Source organism: Phyllobates terribilis, unplaced genomic scaffold, assembly GCF_046119375.1.
Source record: "Phyllobates terribilis strain yellow unplaced genomic scaffold, ASM4611937v1 Scaffold_7__3_contigs__length_470593459, whole genome shotgun sequence".
Lineage (NCBI taxonomy): Eukaryota > Metazoa > Chordata > Amphibia > Anura > Dendrobatidae > Phyllobates > Phyllobates terribilis.
Window position 1 is genome coordinate 130,016,671 of NW_027362767.1, and position 22,998 is coordinate 130,039,668.

Here is a 22,998-nt window from a genome sequence, read left to right on the forward strand (position 1 = left end):
AAATAAATAATAATAATATTTTAGCTTTAGATGGGATTTTCCCAAATTCCTAAAAAAATTAAAGCCATGTGAAAAGATAAATTTGGCACCCAATGCATAAATTTAGTATTTTACTGCGAAAATAGGGGTATCATACATGTACCGCACTGATATAAAGAAGGCTAAATGGCGGCCATGCTAAAGAAAAATATTGGGAAATATTTGTTGAAATTTTTCATTACCACCAACCACATCGCGGCTTTCATTTACCAGAGCTGATTAACAAAATGAAAGCTTAGTAACGATTGGTTGCTATGGACAATTAAAAAAAATATTTATAAGATTATAGGACATGACTGTGGCCGGTCACCTAGCAACACACGTTCTGCCTGGCCAGGATGCGTCATCAGCAGCAGGGGGAATAGAGCGGTAGTGGTTTCACCAGTGAGTGGATGGTTAGTATCAGTGCCCCGGGGGCGGAGGAAGGTGATGACGATGACATTCCTGTATCACCTGCCTCCACCGGCTCGTTCTGGCCGCAGACACAAATGCTACTACGCAGAGGGGCGTATGGCGGGCAGTGTCCCACACACCTCCGCATCGCGCCCCCTGGATTGGTGGAATGGCAACATCCTCCCTGACGTCAGGCAGTGGGCGGAGCCAGCCGTGTCCCGTGGTAGCCTATGAAATCCCGCTGTCATCACAGTGTGCTGGGTCACCAGGCAACAAAGGCAGAGGCAGAGCTCAGCGCCGCATCCGTACCGCATCCCTGCCGCATCCCAGCCGCAGCCCAGCCGCAGCCCAGCACCACCAGACATGGCGCTCCGCTCCGGCATCCTACAGCTGCTCAAGAAGACGAGCAGCACCCAGAGCCTGCACGGGAGGACGCTGCACTCCATCGCCATCATCGGGGCGCCCTTCTCCAAGGGACAGGTGAGGCGACACCGTGACATCATCGTCACCAGCGTGACATCACACACCGGCAGCCGGGGGAGAATGGGGGCTGCGGAGGGAGAGAATGGGGGCAGCAGTCCTGTGTGTATCTGTAGGGTCTGATCACCCAGATAGGAGGGAAGACATGGACAGAAGGGAAGAGCAGCGGGAGGAGAGCCGGGTACAGAACGGCCAGGAAGGGGAGAAGGGGAGACTGATCAGCGGCTTATATCAGCCACTATCACCTGTAAGCTAGCAATCTAATCTCTTCCTTCCTAGCTTTCCTTCCTTTTCCTATCTATCTATCTATCTATCTATCTATCTATCTATCTATCTATCTATTATCTATCTATCTATCTATCTATCTATCTATCTATTATCTGTCTGTATATCTATTCTCTATCTATTATCTACCATCTATCTACTATCTATTATCTATCTATCTATATATCTATCATCTATCCATATATCTATTATCTATCTATCTATCTATCTGTCTGTATATCTATTCTCTATCTATTGTCTATCTATCTATCTACTATCTATTATCTATCTATCTATATATCTATCATCTATCCATATATCTATTATCTATCTATCTATCTATCTATCTGTCTGTATATCTATTCTCTATCTATTGTCTATCTATCTATATATCCATCTATCTATTACCTATCTATTATCTACCATCTATCTAATTCGTTTCGCTCTCTCTGTTTCGCGCTCTCTCTGTTTCGCGCTCTCTCTGTTTCGCGCTCTCTCTGTTTCGCGCTCTCTCTGTTTTGCAATCTCTCTGTTTCGCTCGCTCTGTCTGTTTCGCTCACTCTGTCTGTTTCGCTCACTCTGTCTGTTTCGCGCTCTCTCTGTTTCGCGCTCTCTCTGTTTCGCGCTCTCTCTGTTTCGCTCTCTGTTTCACTCTCTCTGTTTCGCGCTCTCTCTGTTTCGCGCTCTCTCTGTGTTTTGCAATCTCTGTTTCGCTCGCTCTCTCTGTTTCGCGCGCTCTCTCTGTTTTGCAATCTCTCTGTTTCGCGCTCGCTCTCTGTTTCGCTCTCTGTTTCGCTCTCTGTTTCGCTCTCTGTTTCGCGCTCTCTCTGTGTTTTGCAATCTCTCTGTTTCGCGCTCTCTCTGTTTCGCGCTCTCTCTGTTTCGCGCTCTCTCTGTTTCGCGCTCTCTCTGTTTCGCGCTCTCTCTGTGTTTTGCAATCTCTCTGTTTCGCTCGCTCTGTCTGTTTCGCTCGCTCTGTCTGTTTCGCTCGCTCTGTCTGTTTCGCTCGCTCTGTCTGTTTCGCGCTCTCTCTCTGTTTCGCGCTCTCTCTGTTTCGCTCTCTGTTTCGCGCTCTCTGTTTCGCGCTCTCTGTTTCGCGCTCTCTGTTTCGCGCTCTCTCTGTTTCGCGCTCTCTCTGTTTCGCGCTCTCTCTGTTTCGCGCTCTCTCTGTGTTTTGCAATCTCTCTGTTTCGCTCACTCTGTCTGTTTCGCTCGCTCTCTCTGTTTCGCTCGCTCTCTCTGTTTCTCTCTCTGTTTCTCTCTCTGTTTCACTCTCTGTTTCACTCTTTCTGTTTCACTCTTTCTGTTTCACGCTCTCTCTCTGTTTCACGCTCTCTGTTTCGCTCTCTCTGTTTCGCGCTCTCTCTCTGTTTCACGCTCTCTGTTTCGCTCTCTCTGTTTCGTTCTCTCTCTCTGTTTCACGCTCTGTTTCGCTCTCTCTGTTTCGCTCTCTCTGTTTCGTTCTCTCTCTCTGTTTCGCGCACTCTCTCTGTTTCGCGCGCTCTCTCTCTGTTTCACGCTCTCTTTTTTTCCTCTCTCCCCCTTTCTTTTTCCTGCCTCATTATGGGGATCCCTCCTGTATGATAAGTGATCCCCCTATACGGGTAATGTTAGTGTTGCTATTTCTACAATCCTTGGTACTCGGCCGCACAGACGGGGCAGATATGACATCAGTGTTACATCAGGCGTCTCTCTGCTTTTTTTGGTAGGACTCACTTTAGACATGGCAGACCATTCATCAGGACTAAGGGCTGTGTCACCATGTAATCAATATTGTCTAATGTGAAAAAAAGCAATAAAACACAACTTTTATTTAAAAAAAAAAACAATCATATATTATTAGGTTAGAAGACCCTCAATACCCCTACTAAAATACTCGCTAAAGGTTCAGGATGTCTGTCTAATCCTAGTATTAAAATGCTCCTTTTTAATATTCGGTTGGGAAACTTTCAAAAGGGATTACACTGCCATTCAAAGGTGTTTTTCATAGCAAGTTCACCAGCCTCATCAGGTCCAAGAAATGTATTTTATGGTGTATGCAGTTTTTATTGAGAAATCTGGCGACAGATAAATCCACTGCAATAGTCGGATCCCTTGATGTCCTGCTGCTGGGACCCTATATGTGACAGCAACCTAGCAGCAATTTCTCTACAGTGCCTCCGCAGGTGAAACAGAGCATTACAGGGGGATCTGTCCAAAAAAAATAATTAAATATTATTGCATAGTGAAATCTGCTGAAATCAATAGGAAATGGTTTTCCTGTACCAAAATCCTTGCAAACCCCAATTCTACACCTAGGAATGCTTCTGCGTCTGTGACAGATCCTCTTTCAGGCCTTTGCATCATTGCACTCTCTTTAGAAGTTCTTTGCATTTTATTCTGCATTTTCCGTCAACGTGTAACTTTATTCCAAAGTAGATGTTCTATTCCTAGGAGCTGTTTTTCCTCTGATGCCGGCGCTGATGCATCTAATTATAGAGGGATTGTGCAATTGTAACGGGCTCTTTCGCAGCCACCGTCTATCCAGGTCGGGAAAAAAAAGCAGCTGTTGCATATTCATTTCGCTTGGCTCGGAGTATGAAACTCTGCAGGCTCAAGAACTTGCAGTGTCATGCACGGACGGATGGACCGCTGCCGCCAAAAAGGTTACCTATACCAATTAACTTCCAAAAGGGGGATCCAATAATAAGGAGTAGGCCCCACTTCGCAGCTATAACAGCGTCCGCTCTTCTGAGAAGGTTTTCGACAAGACCTTGGAAGCCTTTTGGGGAATTTTAGAGCATTTGTGGTCTCAGACACTGATGTTAGGGAGAGGTCGGGATCACAGTCTCTGTTCTTGGTCCAAACATTGGTGTTGGATGGGGTTGAGGTTAGGACTCTGCAGCCGGTCATGTTCTTCCACGAAACTCCCTCCTCCATGTCTTTATGGACCTTGTGTACTGAGGAACAGAAAAGGGCCTTTCCCAAACTGTTCCCATAACGTTATAAGCTACAATTATCCAAAATGTCTTGTAAAGTTTTCCACGGTTATCTTTCATGATCATTCTCTGGAGTGGAGTCACTCATTACCTTGACATGGACATGCTTCATTCAGCCCATGTCCTCGTATGACCGGAGCTGAAGAGGGTGACTGATTTCATGTCCTGGACAATGTACCGGAAGATGAGATGTTACCAGACCTCACAAGACGTACCCTGCCAAATGGGAGAATGGCTGCCAAGACTCCTCTTCAGTAAATGCTGTACTGTAGATGGGTCATCCTTTCACCCGATTCCTCATCGGTGATGAATCATCAAAAGTCCAGTCAACGTCTTTCTCATTCCCTCTTTTAGCTTCGCCCGCCAGTTTTTAGAGATGACCACATATGATGAGTGGGACCATCCCTGTGGGTCACAATCCCCAGTGTCTGCCTCTTGGGTTGGTGGTTATCAGATATTTGAGTTTATTGTTTCTGGATAATGTAGACGGCCAAATGTCTACTCAGCCTATCGCTATTCCTCCCAGTCTATTACACCATACACGCTCTCCTATCTCTTCTTTTCGCTCTTTCTCTCGCTCTCCTTTTCGCCCTTTCTCTCGCTCTTTCTCTCTCTCGCTCTCTTTCTCTTGTTCTTTTTCTCTCTCGCTCTCTTTTTTGCTCTCTCGCTTTCTTTTTCGCTCGCTCTCTCGCTTTCTTTTTCGTTCGCTCTCTCGCTCTCTTTTTCGCTCGCTCTCTCGCTTTCTTTTTCGTTCGCTCTCTCACTCTTTTTTGCTCTCTCGCTTTCTTTTTCGCTCGCTCTCTCGCTTTCTTTTTCGCTCGCTCTCTCGCTTTCTTTTTCGTTCGCTCTCTCGCTTTCTTTTTCGTTCGCTCTCTCGCTCTCTTTTTCGTTCGCTCTCTCGCTCTCTTTTTCGTTCGCTCTCTCGCTCTCTTTTTCGTTCGCTCTCTTTTTCGTTCGCTCTCTCACTCTTTTTTGCTCTCTCGCTTTCTTTTTCGTTCGCTCGCTCTCTTTTTCGCTCTTTCTCAAATGTATACTCAGCCTACCGCTATTCCTCCCGGTCTACCACCCCATACATACTACATAAATACTATAAAATGATTTTTAGCTAAAAATGTATAATTTTTATCATGGTGACATATATAAACCCCCATAAACTGCTTATTATTCCCCCAGAATCTGAAGGCCCAGCAAATGCTTATCTAATATACTGTATATGCATGTATATATTATAAAAAAATATGGGCATGTTAAAGGGTTGTCCAACTTTGAGGACATATTTATTTAGCTGCATGTACTTGGGGCTAAAAATCTCTGTGGTTTATTAAAACGTTTGCACCGCTTGGTTCTTACATGTTTCCCCGCACATTTCACTTTCTATATTTACACTTTAAATACATGCCTTTGAGTCCCGAATTGTCCCGAAAGGCGGACAACCCCTTTAACAGCCTGTTTATATTTATTTCTTTACTATGTTCCTAAGCTTCTGTTGCTTAAGCCAAACATATTCGGGTTTCACAATCAGCGCAAACATTGGGAATTTTTCTCTGGCCAAATGTAAATGGACAACTCGATGTGGACATCCAGATATTCAGAAGGAAAGGCGTCACTTCCGTCATTGATAAAGGCTTCCCGGGGGAGTGTGTGTGCTTAGGGGCAATATCGCTTAGGTGTTACTCCATCCTCTCGGCCTGACTCGCCCTTGTACAGGAAGGATTTGCTCTACACCAGTAATCTGACTCACATACTACATAACTAATCTACTTTATTTTAGGAAGAGGTGTTCTTGCAGCCATATTGACAGCACGGCCTGTATATTGGTACACGTTGGTCCTCTGCTGGATTACTGGCTGACAGTTTTTTGGACATATAGATATACTATAGCTTATACATCGTAGGAAATATATAGTCTAGTAATGATTACATTGCATTTTTAGTTCCATGCTAAAAGGGAGTAATCGAAGAAAATGAAAGTGTCAACTAATCACAGGCAGGGGGTGGTAACTGAACCCACCACGTTGTTATCTTTTTGTCATGAACAGCTCTCTGTTGCCCCCTATCATCTGAACAATTACGCGACCGATCAACGGAGGAGGCCCCGCAGGCTGTTTCCACTAATAGGCCGGTTATTGGGAAACTAACAGTGAGCGTATAGTCTATACACCTCCGATTCCAACACATGGAATATATGTATATAGCCCCGCTACGGTCACTGCGAACTGCACGATAACCCAAGACTACTCACTGCCACCACCAGTCGTTTTTACAGGCTGACTGGTCACCTGATTCGGGGCACGGTTTACAGAACAAAAGGAACAGAACTATTACATTTTATATTTAATCCAGAACAATAGGCAGTGTTTATAAAAAATAAAAAAAATACAAAATATTTTATAAAGGGAACAAAACAACACAGCATATACAGTTACATAAAATAAAAAGGAATAACGAAAGAAACTTACTACGCCTCTGACAGAGATGAGTCAGCTTAGCAAAGGAGAGAGCACTGCAGTTGGAGATGTTCAGTGAACAGGATTCATGCATACACCGATGTGTATCTCTCTACAGGAACGCAGAACATAATTCTGCTTGACCTTTTATGAGCACCTGAGTTACACCCACACCCCCCCCCCATTGATGACCTCACGTGAGCAGGGTTGTGGAATGTTCTCAGCCCTTCTGGATTTTATGAAATTCCTAACTTACAACATATCTTCCCTCCTGATAATCGTAGAAGTTTGGGATCACTGCCATATTTTTTTTATTGGGATTTTATCTTTCCCCAGAGACCAAACATGACATGGCTGTTGTCAGCGATCTGGTCACTATGGATATGGGGCTTATAGGCAGTTGTTACACTTATGAGAAAATATGCATCTTCTTCCCCTGTTAATCCTGAGGCTGAAAATGTATGTCCCATCACATATCGGATGTATACAAGCTTCAATATTCATAGCTCCCCACTGGTGCTACTGTGTCTAGTGTAAGTAAATGTATAACATTTCCCCTGAAGGTAACAATGTATTTCCTCTGGACAAAAGGTTCTTCCACTTCTCTATCCATGTGTAAACGCATGTCCCTATTGTTATCCGGCCCTCGGAAAAGACCTTTCCTGCCCAATTACCTGTCCATTCTATAAGTCGTAGTCTTTAACAAAAGATATCCTCATTCAGTCACCTGGGCTTCAAAGGGACTTCCTGCATTTTAATTAGGATTCCTCAGTACACCATATGTTAACTGTGTGGTCCTATTATCAAAAGAGGTTGGTAGATTGTAAGCTCTCTTTTGTACTGCAATTCTGTGTGAGAGAGGAGGGGAGGAAGGGGTTTCATCTTAATGTTTTCAATGACAGAAAGGTTTGGTGACTTTTCTAAAAACAGCGCCACACTTGTCTAATGGTCTATATTTGCTATTGCATGTGGATGAGGCAGAAATAGACCCTTCTTGTAATGTAAAAAGCCTAAAAGAGTTTTGTCATGATCAGAAATTGTTAAAACTGCAAAATGTTCGTAAAAAAACAAGTAACTTAGCAAGGTACCTCTTATAAAAAAAATCCGTTCTCAAGAACTAGTGTAATGTTGGCCGGTAACCTATCAGAAGTGGTCGGTTTCCTCAGGAAGCACATGGCCCTGGGCAAGCAGTGTGACCCCATTCGCCAGCATTATGCCGCACCAATCAATCTTTGGCCATGCAACCTGCGTCCCTTCCAAAGTCTCTGTGTAGCCCAGGCTTTGGTTTGTATTTTTTAACACTAGCCCTATGGAATAAAACCAGTCAGCCATACTTGCCAACAGCCCAGATTTTTGCCAGGATAATCCCAAGAACCTAACCACAAAAGGTAAGGTTCATACCCAAAAAATATGGGTGTTTGGGGGTATTTTGAAGGCTTAAATGTCTTAATTTAGGACATCAAAATGTTGGTAACATTGGTAGTCCTCTCTCCAGTCTGAAATAGCTGATAACAGGGAGTAATAAAAGATCATTCAGCTACCCAAAAAATGAAGATGGATAGACCTTATGTCTGGAGCAGCGCCAATCATTTAGGTGCAAGATGGTGACAGAGGTCAGTACAATGCTGGAAGCCTAAGCCATTTATAGGGCTCTACATATAAGTAGTAGGGTGGCTGTGAAGGCCTGGGGTGGGGGGCTGGAGGGATATGATGAGGAGGCACTTTTTTAGTATAGTCAGGCCCATGCTCTCAGGACTCTGTGACTGAGGACCTGGTATGTCCACTTGATGGGGTGTTTGATGTAATCCAAGACTCCCTAACGATGTCTGACTATCGTCCTATATCTCCTGTAGGGCTGTAGAACGTACCTTCCAGCTACACTTTTCTTGGCCTTTCGCGTAGTTTGTTACATAGGAAGGTCATTTCAGATCACTGCTTCTCCTCTCTGTAAACTTATCTTCCATTCAGGGCCAAGCTCTTCTCAGAAGAACACGGGGCACAGAGTTCAAGTTATAATTACCTACAGCAGACATAAACCTCCTGGCTGCCGACACTTACTCCCAGGGACCCATTCCTACACAATACACAATTCACCTGGAAAGAGGAACATTTTGGACCAGAACTGGAAATATTTTAGAATGTAGTGCAGTTCTGGGATAAAAATACCTTTAAAACACCAAGTTAGATGAATAAATCTACACCATAGACTACACTGAATTACTGTTAAAGCTAACGTGTTTACTGGTATAAAGCTGGGGGGGATGTAAAGGGGTATTCCCAAGATTACAAGTTATCCATAGTATAGTGTATAACGTATGGATCGGTCGGACTTCCAGTGATCCTCTCAACATTTGGTGCTGTGCATTCCTGTCTTGAATGGACCAGAGGTGTATATGCTCAATCTCAGCACCTTTCATCACCTATGGGACTGTCGGAGAAAGCTGTATTCAATGCTCAGCTATTTCTGACAGTCCCATAGTTAATGAGTGGACCAGAGGTGCGTATGCCTGATCTCCGCATCATTCATTACCTATGTGACTGTGGGAGAAAGCTAAGTACAGTGCTTGGCTGTTTCCAACAGTTCCTTAGTCATTGAATGGACCGGAGGTGCACATGTTAGATCTTCGCCCCATTCATCAGCCATGGAACTGTGGGAGAAAGCTGAATCCAGTGCTCGGCTATTTCCGACAGTCCCATTGTCACTGAATGACGCACAGGTTGAGTATGTAAACCACCGCTCCATTCTCGGAGTTGCTGGGGGTCCCAATGGTCGAACCCCCAATGATCAGCAAATTATCCCTTATGTTTGCTACTTTGGGAATTACAGACGATGTATACCGTCTATAATATATTAGGGTATCATATATTGAAATATAGTACCAGAAAATCTTACCCTTAAAATGTAATATCTTTATTATTTTATTAATAAAATGTATTAATTATTAATAAAAAAAAAGAGAAAAACAAAAATAATGTAAAAACTAATAATGTTAATACAGAAAATAGTTTTGAAGATGCCGTGAATAAAGTGCACTGTTCCACTCTCTTTATTAGTCTTTGATCAGGAAGCAAAAAGATAAGATCTAATGGGACAATTGTCCCGTATGTCAGCGTGACCTACAATGGCCCTGGGGTACCCCACACAATAATGTTCCCTGCCTTACCGTGCAGGTTGGCACCCTAATAAGTGATATGGTGGACATCCCTTGTATAGCCCTATAGTAGGTATCAATTGTAGTAGATCATAGTAATAATGATATTGTATGTTGCTACCAGTGTGCAAGAGTTCTGTTCAAATTCGTGTAGTATCCAGTCCCCCTATAGGTGCAGACCCCGGCCTAGCCCATACAAGTTCCCAGTCTTGGCGTGTCCCCCCCCCTCTTGATATCAGGGTTCTTCAGGAGACAAGAGAATGAATCGCCCATCATGCAGACCACTGCTCTGAGTAAAACCTCTTCAAAAATTACAAGGAGTTCAAAAATCATGAGTTTGGATTGGAGAGTTTCTCAGTGAGAGCACACCCTTAGGGCACAAAACGACTTTTTGATGTGTTTTTGGAATGGAAACTGAGCAGAAAAATCAAAGTTTTTGAGGAGGATTTGGACAGTTTCTGCTTCGAAAACTTCTCAAAAACATTTGGGAAATTCTTCCTATTCATTTCTAAAGTTATGTTCACACTGAGTCTCCTTTGATACGTTTTTAGACCAGAAACTGAGCGGAAACAAAACAAAAAAATATTCGAGTTTTTATTAGAGCGTTGCTCCAAAAACTCCAGAAAAATTTCTCTGTGTGATCTGACTCCTTTTGCAAAATTTTCTGGAGAGGAAACTCCAAGTTTTGGAGGAGTTTTGAGTATTTGGAGAGGGTTTTAGAGAGTTTCCACGTAGCTTCATCTCTAAGAACTCAGCAAAGAGACTCAGTGTGAACAAACCCTTGAAAATGAATATTAAGAATTTCCAAAGCGTTTTTTAAACTGTTTTTGAGGAAAATTTTGGAAAGGATCCACTGAAAAAAAAAAAACCCCTCCCTTAGCGATTGAAAGAGTCAGACATGATTACAGCGGCTTCTTCAGGGCTTGATAGACTTTCACCTCAACCTTGTACTGCAACCAGGGCGGAAGATGAGCGACTATAAATGGGTCAGAGAAAGCTGGACCTGATATGCACAACAAGTTCGGCCTCTCCTGCTCTGAGACGACGCAGTCTCTCAGTGATCAGGCAGAGTTTGAGTGCTCTGCCTGATCTTTAAGGAAGCAGTCATGGAGTTGGGCGTCTTCATGACTGCAGGCTACAAGACTCTGGGGCTTTTTAATAAGAACTATTTTATTTGGAGAGTCAGGGAAACAAGTTTAGTGTGTTAACTATTGACACATTGGTTTTCGATACCCGGCCAGTGACAATCCGGCAGCTAATGAGGAAACTGGCTGCACCCATCAGCGAGTTCTGTATTAACCGGCTTTAGTCATTCAGGTTCAGTAAGTTGCATGTAGGAAACACCCAAACACACCCCTGACCAGCCCCATCATTACATCATTCCAGAATCTACTCATCCATTTGTTATTTGACATATTGGATAATCATAAAATAAGCACCAACCACAATAAGATCTGTCAGCAGCAACATGGCCTACTTGTCCAGGTAACCACAGAGTTATTTATTTTTGTGTTGGACTGTGTAGAATAAATGAACCCCGTCATGGTGCCGGTGCATCGGTGATCTAAAACTTTGCACTTTTATTTTTTTCTTTTAGAAACGGCAAGGAGTAGAACATGGACCAGCAGCTATCAGAAGTGCCGGACTCATTGAAAGATTGTCAAGCATTGGTGAGAATCCGCTTATGATTTTAGGGGTATTCCACTCTTCAAAAAAGTCAAGCTAATGACTTACGAAAAAAATAAATACCACCCGTACTGACTTGATGGAGCTCCTTCTGAAAACCTGGAAGTTTTGGGTCGACTTTGTTAATATTCCAGTTCTCTTTTCTTCATTGTTATTTTACCAATCTACTAAATAATCTCCATTTGGGTCACTCCCCCCGCAGATCCTCCAAGCCCCTCCTTAACAAAAAAAAATGTAAATATGCTATATGGTTCCAGAGATAAGGACTTTTATATTTAGTGATGATTTTTATGGTCTTTAATAAGGGGGCGTGGCTCACAGTAATTATGCAGATTATTCTAAAGACACGCCCCCGAGGATCCAGTGAGCCACTATAATAATAGGCACTAAATAAAAAGGCCCATATTTCTGGAACCATACGGCACATTTACAAACAAAGGCATACTCGGGATCAGTGGGTATAAAATAAGAGCAAAAACTGGATGTCCATGGAAGTGTTAGATCAGTGCTTTACCCTGGTGCTCCTGTTGCTTGCAAGATCACGCCAGGACATAGGTGTCAAACTCCGCACCATGGGCCAAATCTGACCCGCAAGGTGGTTATATCTGCCCCATGACACCAGAACCGCCACCCTTATGTGGGGCCCATTATTTTGTAAGGAGGACTATGTGGGGCCCATTATTTTGTAAGGAGGACTATGTGAGGCCATTATACTGTATGGAGGACTATGTGGGGCCCATTATACTGTAAGGAGGACTATGTGGGGCCCATTATTCTGTATGGAGGACTATGTGGGGCCCATTATTCTGTATGGAGGACTATGTGGGGCCCATTATTCTGTAAGGAGGACTATGTGGGGCCCATTATTCTGTAAGGAGGACTATGTGGGGCCCATTATTCTGTAAGGAGGACTATGTGGGGCCCATTATTCTGTAAGGAGGACTATGTGGGGCCCATTATTCTGTAAGGAGGACTATGTGGGGCCCATTATTCTGTATGGAGGACTATGTGGGGCCCATTATTCTGTATGGAGGACTATGTGGGGCCCATTATTCTGTATGGAGGACTATGTGGGGCCCATTATTCTGTATGGAGGACTATGTGGGGCCCATTATTCTGTATGGAGGACTATGTGGGGCCCATTATTCTGTATGGAGGACTATGTGGGGCCCATTATTCTGTATGGAGGACTATGTGGGGCCCATTATTCTGTATGGAGGACTATGTGGGGCCCATTATTCTGTATGGAGGACTATGTGGGGCCCATTATTCTGTATGGAGGACTATGTGGGGCCCATTATTCTGTAAGGAGGACTATGTGGGGCCCATTATTCTGTAAGGAGGACTATGTGGGGCCCATTATTCTGTATGGAGGACTATGTGGGGCCCATTATTCTGTATGGAGGACTATGTGGGGCCCATTATTCTGTAAGGAGGACTATGTGGGGCCCATTATTCTGTAAGGAGGACTATGTGGGGCCCATTATTCTGTAAGGAGGACTATGTGGGGCCCATTATTCTGTATGGAGGACTATGTGGGGCCCATTATTCTGTATGGAGGACTATGTGGGGCCCATTATTCTGTATGGAGGACTATGTGGGGCCCATTATTCTGTATGGAGGACTATGTGGGGCCCATTATTCTGTATGGAGGACTATGTGGGGCCCATTATTCTGTATGGAGGACTATGTGGGGCCCATTATTCTGTATGGAGGACTATGTGGGGCCCATTATACTGTATGGAGGACTATGTGGGGCCCATTATTCTGTATGGAGGACTATGTGGGGCCCATTATTCTGTATGGAGGACTATGTGGGGCCCATTATTCTGTATGGAGGACTATGTGGGGCCCATTATTCTGTATGGAGGACTATGTGGGGCCCATTATTCTGTATGGAGGACTATGTGGGGCCCATTATTCTGTATGGAGGACTATGTGGGGCCCATTATTCTGTATGGAGGACTATGTGGGGCCCATTATTCTGTATGGAGGACTATGTGGGGCCCATTATTCTGTATGGAGGACTATGTGGGGCCCATTATTCTGTATGGAGGACTATGTGGGGCCCATTATTCTGTATGGAGGACTATGTGGGGCCCATTATTCTGTATGGAGGACTATGTGGGGCCCATTATTCTGTATGGAGGACTATGTGGGGCCCATTATTCTGTATGGAGGACTATGTGGGGCCCATTATTCTGTATGGAGGACTATGTGGGGCCCATTATTCTGTATGAAGGACTATGTGGGGGCCATTATTCTGTATACTGGTTGGCCTGTGACTTTTTTCAAGTTTTTCATCTTGGCCCTCTGTGTGTTTAAGTTTGACATCCCTGCACCAGGGGGAGATGACAATCAGCCGGTGGGATGTGAACCTATCAGAGGAGGACCCACACCATTCTAAAAATTATTAGCATTTCAGGGGATAATTGATCATTTTTGAAGACTGAAATACTTCTTTTTAGCTTTAAAGAATCTTACAATACACAAATAATGAAATTTGTGCCCTGTTTTGGCAGAATTGTATTACTGGGGTTAGTTTTAAGGGTATTGAGGAGCCTGGTAGCTATCTTTTCTTTGTTTTTTTTTCCCCAGGATGCAATGTATATGATGTCGGAGATCTGAACTTTGTCCAGGTCCCTGATGATGAACTGTACAATAACACCGTCAAATACCCTCGGACAGTCGGGCTTGCCTGTAATAGGTTGGCTAAAGAAGTGAACAGAGTAATCGGAGCCGGTCACACATGTGTCACCCTAGGAGGAGATCATAGGTGAGGACCGCATTTCCCAACATTAGGTGCAACCATCTTCTATAGGGTGGGCCTATGACTGGTCATTATGGCGGTGAGGCTTATATTTTACTATTACTAAACCGAAAAAATGAACTGGAGTATAAGTTGGTATGCATGCAAAATAGGAGCATGTTCACACTGGTCACCAAACAGACAAAACCTAAGACAGAAACAAAATGAACATGTAAGTAAAAGCAATAGCGCATATAAATAACGTAGAGTACTTAGTAAACACCGTTTTTGATGAAAAAAGCATAAAAGCCATCCCACCAGCGTCACGGTGTACCCAAATCGGGATGGTCCTAACCTCTAGTGTTAAAACCTTACCATGTGTCAAAGTGACGTCTGTGTGAATAAGGGCTGAGCAGCATCGGGTCCCGAATATGGATACCCAGCAAATGGGAAGCTGTATGAGCTGGACATTACATTTAAATAGCTTCCCATTTGTTAGGTATCCATATTCGGGACCTGGTCACCGAATATGGGTCACCGTGACGTTGGTGAGATGGCTTTTACCTAATATGGGTCACGTGACGTTGGTGAGATGGCTTTTACCTAATATGGGTCACCGTGACGCTGGTTGGATGGCTTTTACGCTTTTTTTTAAATCAAAAACGGTGTTTACTAAGTCCCCAATGTTATTTACAGCAGAGTATATGTTCATTTTTTTTTATTATACTATGTATACTACTAACCTCATTTGTTTTTTTTCTTGTCTTTTAGTTTGGCCCTCGGCTCGGTCAGTGGCCATGCTCAGCATTATCCAGACCTCTGTCTAATTTGGGTGGACGCACACGCAGATATCAACACGCCACTGACAACATCATCGGGAAATCTCCACGGTCAGCCAGTGTCCTTCCTTTTGAAGGAGCTGCAGGACAAGGTATAACTACTGGTGATTAGAGATAAACCAGAGCCCTGTGAAACGCCTCCTACCTGCTGGCTTACCGGCTCCTCTTTTAATTTGTACTCCTGGCACAACGTCACGTGGCAACAATGACATCGCGCCAGGACTACATATCAGAAGAGGAGCCAAGGATACCGACGTTTTGCAGGGCTCTGGTCCACATCCGACTGATCAGGGTCCTTCAAATTGATTACTGGTGAAAATATTTTTTCTCTTAAGGTAGCGCTTTAATTTACTTAATCCATTGCATGGACATAGCTTAAAGCGTTCCTGTCCTTTCACAAAACACTTGTATCTGCCCTCATCCAAGTTAAAACTGGTATACATACCAGTGCAATATGTCCATGAATGCTCCTATTTCTCACGCTTCTTTTAGTGGAAGGTTTCTCTTCAGCATTCTGCCAGCACTCTAGGTGCTGGAGTATCCCGTCTCCCAAATTTTATTGCTGCTGCCATTGTCCTATGGATTGCCTGTCCTGCTTTAAAAGCCTGCCTCTCTGTTACTGTTATGCCTGTATGCAATCTGACATACAGGAGAGCAGGGGCAAAGTCCCACCCTCTTCCTGTAGATAGACAAATATCCGTCCGTTACTTCCTGTAACCCGTCTCTGTGAGTCTGCTGCTACAGACAGATTGCCCTTGACAACAGGCAGTGGACAGAAAGTTAGACAGATGGGAGACCGCATGGTGGCCAGCACTTGGAAGTGATCTTTCAGGGATAAGACCACATCATTTTTACATTAGGTGATTTGCAAACTTTCTATTTCTCACATTATCTATCACGATATCAAGTTGTCTGAAATTACTGGGAAAAGAAAAGGCTGCTTTGCACACGATCAGTCATTTAAACCATGTTAGTTACAATTCTTTTTTTTGCAGGTGCCTTTAATTCCTGGCTTCTCTTGGACAAAACCTTGTATTTCTACATCGGATATTGTATACATCGGCTTACGAGACCTGGATCCAGCTGAGCAGTAAGTTGAGCAATGATTTTTTTTTTCTTTTCTTAAATTCTATATAACATATGGTTCAGTCACTTTGCCGAGAATATGACCTATTTGGGAAATAGTAGGGACCACAGACTCGTCCAGTTATTCTGGGGTGCTATAAAACCTTATAGAGGTATTACAACCCCTTAATGGGAATCTGTCAGCAGGTTTTTGCCATCTTATCTTAGAGCAACATAATGTAGAGACAGAGACCTCGATTCCAGCCATGTGTCACGTACTGGGCTGCTTGCTGTAGTTTTGCTAAAATCAGTGTTTTATCAGCAGGAGAGTATCACTAGAGGACTAGTTGTCTCGTGCCATGTAGACCTCCTGCTCTGTGTAACCCCGCCCCCACCACATTGTATACAGAAAGCTGCCAATCAGTGCTGTGGGCGGGGTTATACAGGGCCTAGGATTCCAAGAACTGGTAGATCTGCAGCAGAGAAAACAGGGATTTTTATCAAAACTGCAGCAAGCAGCCCAGTAAGTGACACATAACTGGAATCAGGGATCTGCTTCTTTACCATCCTGCTCTCAGATAGGGGAGCAAAAACCTGGTGACAGATTCCCCTTAAACCTTAAGATTATTTTTTTTTTCTGACCATGACAGCAGAACATAGGACTTTTCATCAGGCAACCTGTTATACAAAGGGGATAACCCATGAATGGCATTTATTACCTATCCATCCCCAACAGTTTAGAGGAATATGATCCCATGTCCCCCGGGTGAAGAGAGCGTAGTGCACACACGGCACCGCCGCTCCATTCCCTTCTGTGGGAAGGGTGGTGTGACCGCCACTGCTATAGTGATTGGCGCAGCGGTCACATATGTGCACTACTTCCTTTACACTGGGGACATTAGGCCCCTGTTCTTCATATCCGTGGAGGTCCCAGCAGTTGGACTCTCACTAATCATACATTTATCTCCTTTCCTGCGGATAGAGTTTTTGTTTTAACTAAAGTGGGCCTAAGGGGTAAAATTACCAAGTATAGGTCATCAATGTCTGATTGTTTGGGGTCTGACACCCGGCATCCCCGCCGATCAGCTGTTCTTGGGCCGGAGATGCTCAATTGCAGATCTGCTCCATCTTCTGATAGGGGCCGCGGCCGGGTACTGCACATCTGCCCCGTATTGATTTGAATAGGAGGCGGATGTGTAGTACCTGGCCGTGGCCACTATCAGAAGACGGAGCAGATCTGCAAATGAGCCTCTCCGGCCGGTGTCCGTCACTGCGGACACCGATAACAGCTGATTGGCGGGGGTGCTGGGTGTCGGACCCCGACCGATCGGACATTGATGACCTATCCCAAGGGTAGGTCATTAATGATAAAGTAGCGGACAACCTCTTTAAATGTGCAAATACACTCTTCAGAAAGAAAGACAACAGGAACTCTAATGGCAAATGAATATTGACCCTTTAAAAGGGACTTGACTTAGGGTAAAAAGCCAAATCAGACACCGGTGTTGGAGGGTTTTTGCCCCTCATCAGTGCAAAGCAGGAGAATTGGTTGGCTGGGTGAGAGGCCTCTGACAGGTTTGCTACCACCAATAGGTGGCACTAGAGTTTTTTTTTTTTTTTTTATGTTTTAACTAAATAAAAAAGCCCCCATAGAAACACATTATTCTTTAAGTATGACAAATTTATGGTGAAGAAACAAAAATGAACTGTAGAAGGAAAAAAAATACATAAATTACTTGACTCCCCACAACAGTCGGGTCAGAATTCCCACTCTCCTGCGGCTCCAATAATGCTGGACGGCGTCCACGTGCCATGGAAACTTAGTATTAGGGGAGTTGTATGAGCAGGAATGTCATCACCTACCTACTTACTGATTTCTATGGGGGGTTTCCACTACTCTGACCCACTCTTCCCTGTGGTCCTCTGTATGCCCCACCACTCAATCCATTATCCATGTGATCGCCCAGTCCTGCGGCCTCATGGACAATGAATGCAGCAGAGAGGCGCATGTGGGACCATCTCTCTATTGAATGGCGTCACTCCAGAGTCCCGTCCTCCGCATCGGGGAACGATCGGCAAGTTATCATCTATCCTCTGCGCTCTTCGAAAAATCTCCTTACTTTTTTTTTTGAACATTACATAGACAAATGGTCTATGTGTAAATGGAATTTTTGGTATTGCAATCTACAGGCATTCACCTGTTTTGTGTAATTTCAGGTTCATTCTGAAGAAGTATAATATCACATATTACTCAATGAGACAAATCGATCGCATTGGAATCCAGAAAGTGATGGAGAGAACATTTGATCAGCTACTGGGAAGGTAAATGTGGATGAATATTTATGGTGTATACATTATATATAATCTCCAGAAGATACGTGACATGCTAGTATCTTCTGGAGATTACATCTTTATTACAACATTTAGTGCAATCACTTTGCTATCCGATTTTGTACGCCTCAGTACAATATTGGACGTATAGTACGGGCTCATAGATTCCTATGGGTGCCATGTTACACCTCTGACCCTATCCATAAGTATAATTCTGCATATCCGTGAGCCCATTTGGACTTTCCTATGGATGGTGTGGGAGGTGATGACAATGGATCTTACGGCTTTTATTCCGTCCACATTAGGAGACAGAGGCCCATTCACCTAAGCTTTGACATCGATGCTTTTGATCCAACCTTGGCACCAGCTACAGGAACCCCTGTGATTGGAGGCTTGACATACCGGGAAGGAATATATGTCACAGAAGAGATCCATAACACTGGTGAGTATAGGAGTGTAGGTACATCACCTAAAGACATTGATTGTTCGATACATGAATGCGAGGGTCAGAGAAACCTCTAATTAGGGCCATGAAACCCCTTAGATGCTGTAGACACCACTGAGTAACATCTAGAAGGGAACACCTGCCAGCACCTCATTCAGGTCAATGAGGCAAACATGTTTTTGCTTTTTTGACCTTGAGAAAAGCGCCGACATGCATTGGTACTAATAAAAACCTTATCTGAAGCTCCAACGTCATTCTCTCCATTCCGCTAAATACAATGAGGCAAACAAGCTCCAAAATATGAATGTCTGTAAGTTTTTTTTTTTCCCCAGTGTTGTCCAGCTTTAGAGTTAGGTACAAAAACATAATAGACTATTCTATTGCTTCCAGCTTAAAAGATGAACATTGGTTTGGGCGCTGTTTGCCTCGTTGATCTCAATGGATCTATCAGAGGGATTTCCGTTTTTCAAGCAGATAGAAGTCCCTGTTGGGGTAATAAATGCGGACACAAACAGGATGTGATCCTGGCCTAGTATGCAATGATACACTGTATGGACAACATAGGTATTGTGCCACCCCGCATTACACCTCCAAGAGCTTCTCGGACTTTCCATTCTACATCCATAGACCACAGTATGGAGCTGGGCCCACCTTTGTAGCTGTAACAGCTCCTGCTCTCCTGGGAAGGATTTCTATACGATTTTGGAGGCGTCTGTGGGAATTTTTGAGCGTTTGTGAGGTCAGACACTGATGTTGGAGGAGAAGCCGGGGTCCTAATCCCTTCTCTAGTTCATCCAAAAGGTGTTGGTGCGGCTGGTCATGTTCTTCCCACCAACCATGCCATTATGGACCTTGTGCACTGAGCACAGTCATCAGCATAAAAGACGACCTTTCCCAAACTCTTCCCACGAAGCTGGAAGCTACAATTGTCCACAATGCTGAATTATTAAGATTTCCCTTCACCAGAACTAAGGCACCGAGGCCAATCCCTGAAGAGTAACCCCATAGCATTATCCTCCTCCACTAAACCGTATAGCTGCACAATGCAGTCAGGGGGGTAACGTTCTCCTGGAATCACCAGACCCAGACTCCATCAAATACCAGATAGAGAAGTGCGATCCGTCACTGTCCAGAACACGTTTCCACCAGTGATGACAGCTTTACACCACTCATTCCGACGCTTGGCATTGTGCTTGGTGATGTACGGCTGCATGCAGCTGGTCAGGCATGAAGCTCCTGGCGGGGGCGCAGTGTTTGTGCTGATAATACCAGAGGAGCTCTGGGGTAAGCAGGAAGTTGGTGATATTTATGCCCTCGGTGAGGGGGCCGGATGTTATACATCAGGGGGTAACGGGGCTGAAGTAAAAACCTGAATGCAATGCTTCCCTCCAGCCGGCCTTGGGCACATGCTAACACACAACATATTTTGCCTGGGGTTATCTTATTCATTTCTCCTATAGATACCACTTTCCGCTCAGCAGTAAGACACTTGTATTTTCTCCCTATAGGAATGCTTTCCGCTCTAGATTTGGTAGAAGTCAACCCTATTCTTGGAGCCACCACCGATGAAGTGAAGGCCACCGCCAGCCTAGCCGTGGACGTGGTTGCATCATGTCTCGGCCAGACAAGAGAATGCGCTCACGGCATTATCGATGCGCTGCCGACACCCGGCACTGCCTTCGACTCGGACAACGAAGAGCAGATACGGATTTAAGAGGGATGAGGATGCACAATGACTTATGAAAAACCCAAAACGCACGTACGGATGTCAATAAAACTCGCTGTTGCGACTTTGGCCAGTGACTGTAATACATAGAGACCAAGTGCAATAGCGAGGCAATAGTGCGGACGACGTGGCAGCAATAGAGACCGAGCCAATGTTCTAGTTGGTTGGCATAGTAATCTACAAATAGCGTAAACTACTGACACCTTAGGGTTCTCTTACATATTATTCCGTCTTGATTTATTTTTTTTTTTCTTGTGTTCGTTCACTTTTTAAAAAAGGGAACCATCAATTTTGGAGATTTTAGCAACCAAAAAAAAAGGTGTAACCCAGGGCGTATGGTGAAGTTATTTTTATTTTCTTTTGTCCTGGGACATTTTACTGATGCAATATAGCAAATTTTCCTGCAATTTTATGGACTGAAAGCTACAGACATCCACATTGGATACTGAAGTTCCAGAACCACTGATGACGGGGTTAATTACGAGCATTACCTGGTGCTACATTAATGCCGCGGCATAAGGCTTGTTTGAGAAATATAATCTATTAAGGGAAACTAACTCCCACTATGCTGGGAGTTATAGTTCTTCCAGCAGGTTAGACACCACTAAACTAAAGGCTTGTTTATGCACAAGTACTACGGCTCCATATGGCATGGGGTGGGCCGAAGACGCTGTGCTTCAGGGATGCTGTTTGCTCCAAACCAATAGTATGCTGCTTAAACAAGGTCTTAAAAGGAGTATCCTCATCTGCGACAGTATAAGAGGTCGTCCGCCTTTTGGGGACAATTTTTTTTTAAACTTAAAATGTATGTATTTGGGGCCAAAAATCATGTTTGCAATTGTTTCCTTACAAATTTTGTACCTGACAACCTTTACTGACTGTTTCCCTTTATATGCACTTTAGATGTGGTCTGTGGTCATAAATTAGTGAAAAAAAAAAAGGATAGAGTTACAAACTGTAAGAACGACCTCACTGATGGATTTTCAGTTACCTCATTCTGCAGTCAGCAATAGTCAGTGCAACACAAAGGCTATAGAAGGCAAACGGTGCAACATTTTTAATGAAGCCAAATTGGAACAATTATTTTTAGCCTCAAATACATGTATTTAAGTAAAATAAAGAATAACTAAAATGTACCCAATAGTGGACAAGCCCTTGAAGGGTACTACATATGTGTCTGATAGATGCATGTCCATAATGAGGCTATGAAAGTGCAAATCTCGCTATTCATTTGTATGGGATGGCCGAGCATGCCTGCATTTTTGGATCGCTCATACAAGTGAATGAAGACACAGCCACCTCTCCATTAAGAGGGTCCTGATGTGTGACCTGCATATATCAATATATCAGACATTTACAGCATATTCTATAATTGTCCTATCCCTATTAATCCCTACCGGAGTTACGGATCCTCTGATTTCTATGTTGTCACTACCGGAAAGTGTTTCCGCCATAGACATGCCTGACTTAGACTAACCAGTGTTCTAGGGAGAAGCATAGCGAACATGCAGACCAAATGGCCGTCGTAGATGAACCTCTATCGATAGCTCCTATATAGCGTTGTATCTAACGTCTTACTAGAGACTAGTAGCGGATATATAAAATATATTCTCTGAATTATGTTTTGACTTTACATAATTTTAATTTTTTAATAAAATTTCTTGAGAATGGAAATTGTCTGGGCCTGTGTGTCACTTCACATCCTTGTGTAGGTCTTCTCTTCTTTATAGATTTGCACATATAATATAGGACAGCCCCAATCTGGGCATATGGGTGTCACCCTGGTCCACTTCCATCGACTTGACCAGGCACGTAGTACACTGTCACCCACTTGGACTGCTTGCCGGTGTGGGGGGGGGCTCCTCATTGAGTGACAATTCAATCCAAAAAAATCGTAATATCCTTGGCCCGAACTGTGAGCAAGTAAAAGGTGCAGCATCGGACACTCAAGCTGGCGGGATCCCAAGAGTTGACCCTTTTCAGTGCAGCACTTACAAGCTCTATTGGAGAGTGCTTGTGTGCGCTGCGCTCCTTGCCTAGGAGCCTAGCCATTGCTAACAGATTGCAGAGGTGGTTGGTAACCTAGCCAACTATAAAATTAAATCTGTCAGTGCTACTCCAAATATCCCATGATCACCCATACATCTGAAGGGACCTTAAAAAGGGGTTGGCTGACATTTGGGTCATTAATTTCAGATTGGTGGTGGTGGGGAGGTCAGACTCTCGGCATCAGTTCCCATCCCTGTAACCACGTAGTGTACGGGGCCAGAGCACCACAGCTCTGTACAGCGTGTAGTGGCCGCTCTCAGGTACAGCAGTTCAGATCACATTCAAGTCCCTGGGAGCTGAGCTGCAATACCTGAGAACGGCCACTACACAGTGGACGGAGCTGAATCGGTGCAAG

General features: G+C 44.1%; 1 protein-coding gene across 1 annotated transcript; it reads left to right on the forward strand.

The window, feature by feature from the left end:
* Positions 1–620: 620 nt before the first annotated feature.
* On the forward strand, positions 621–22,209 carry ARG2 (arginase 2). Its single transcript, XM_073639144.1, has 8 exons — positions 621–912; positions 11,351–11,423; positions 14,038–14,215; positions 14,960–15,119; positions 16,023–16,117; positions 18,310–18,414; positions 18,729–18,865; positions 20,377–22,209. The coding sequence occupies exons 1-8, from the start codon at positions 796–798 to the stop codon at positions 20,580–20,582; spliced, it is 1,071 nt and encodes a 356-aa protein (XP_073495245.1). The 5' UTR covers positions 621–795; the 3' UTR covers positions 20,583–22,209.
* Positions 22,210–22,998: the final 789 nt, after the last annotated feature.

Bases quoted from the DNA above. Each gene is read 5' to 3' on its own strand.
- ARG2 (XM_073639144.1), top strand. From the start codon at position 796: ATGGCGCTCCGCTCCGGCATCCTACAGCTGCTCAAGAAGACGAGCAGC. The intron at 15,120-16,022 runs GTATAACTACTG...TTTTTTTTGCAG, and splicing joins TGAAGGAGCTGCAGGACAAG to GTGCCTTTAATTCCTGGCTT. The intron at 18,415-18,728 runs GTAAATGTGGAT...CGTCCACATTAG, and splicing joins TTTGATCAGCTACTGGGAAG to GAGACAGAGGCCCATTCACC.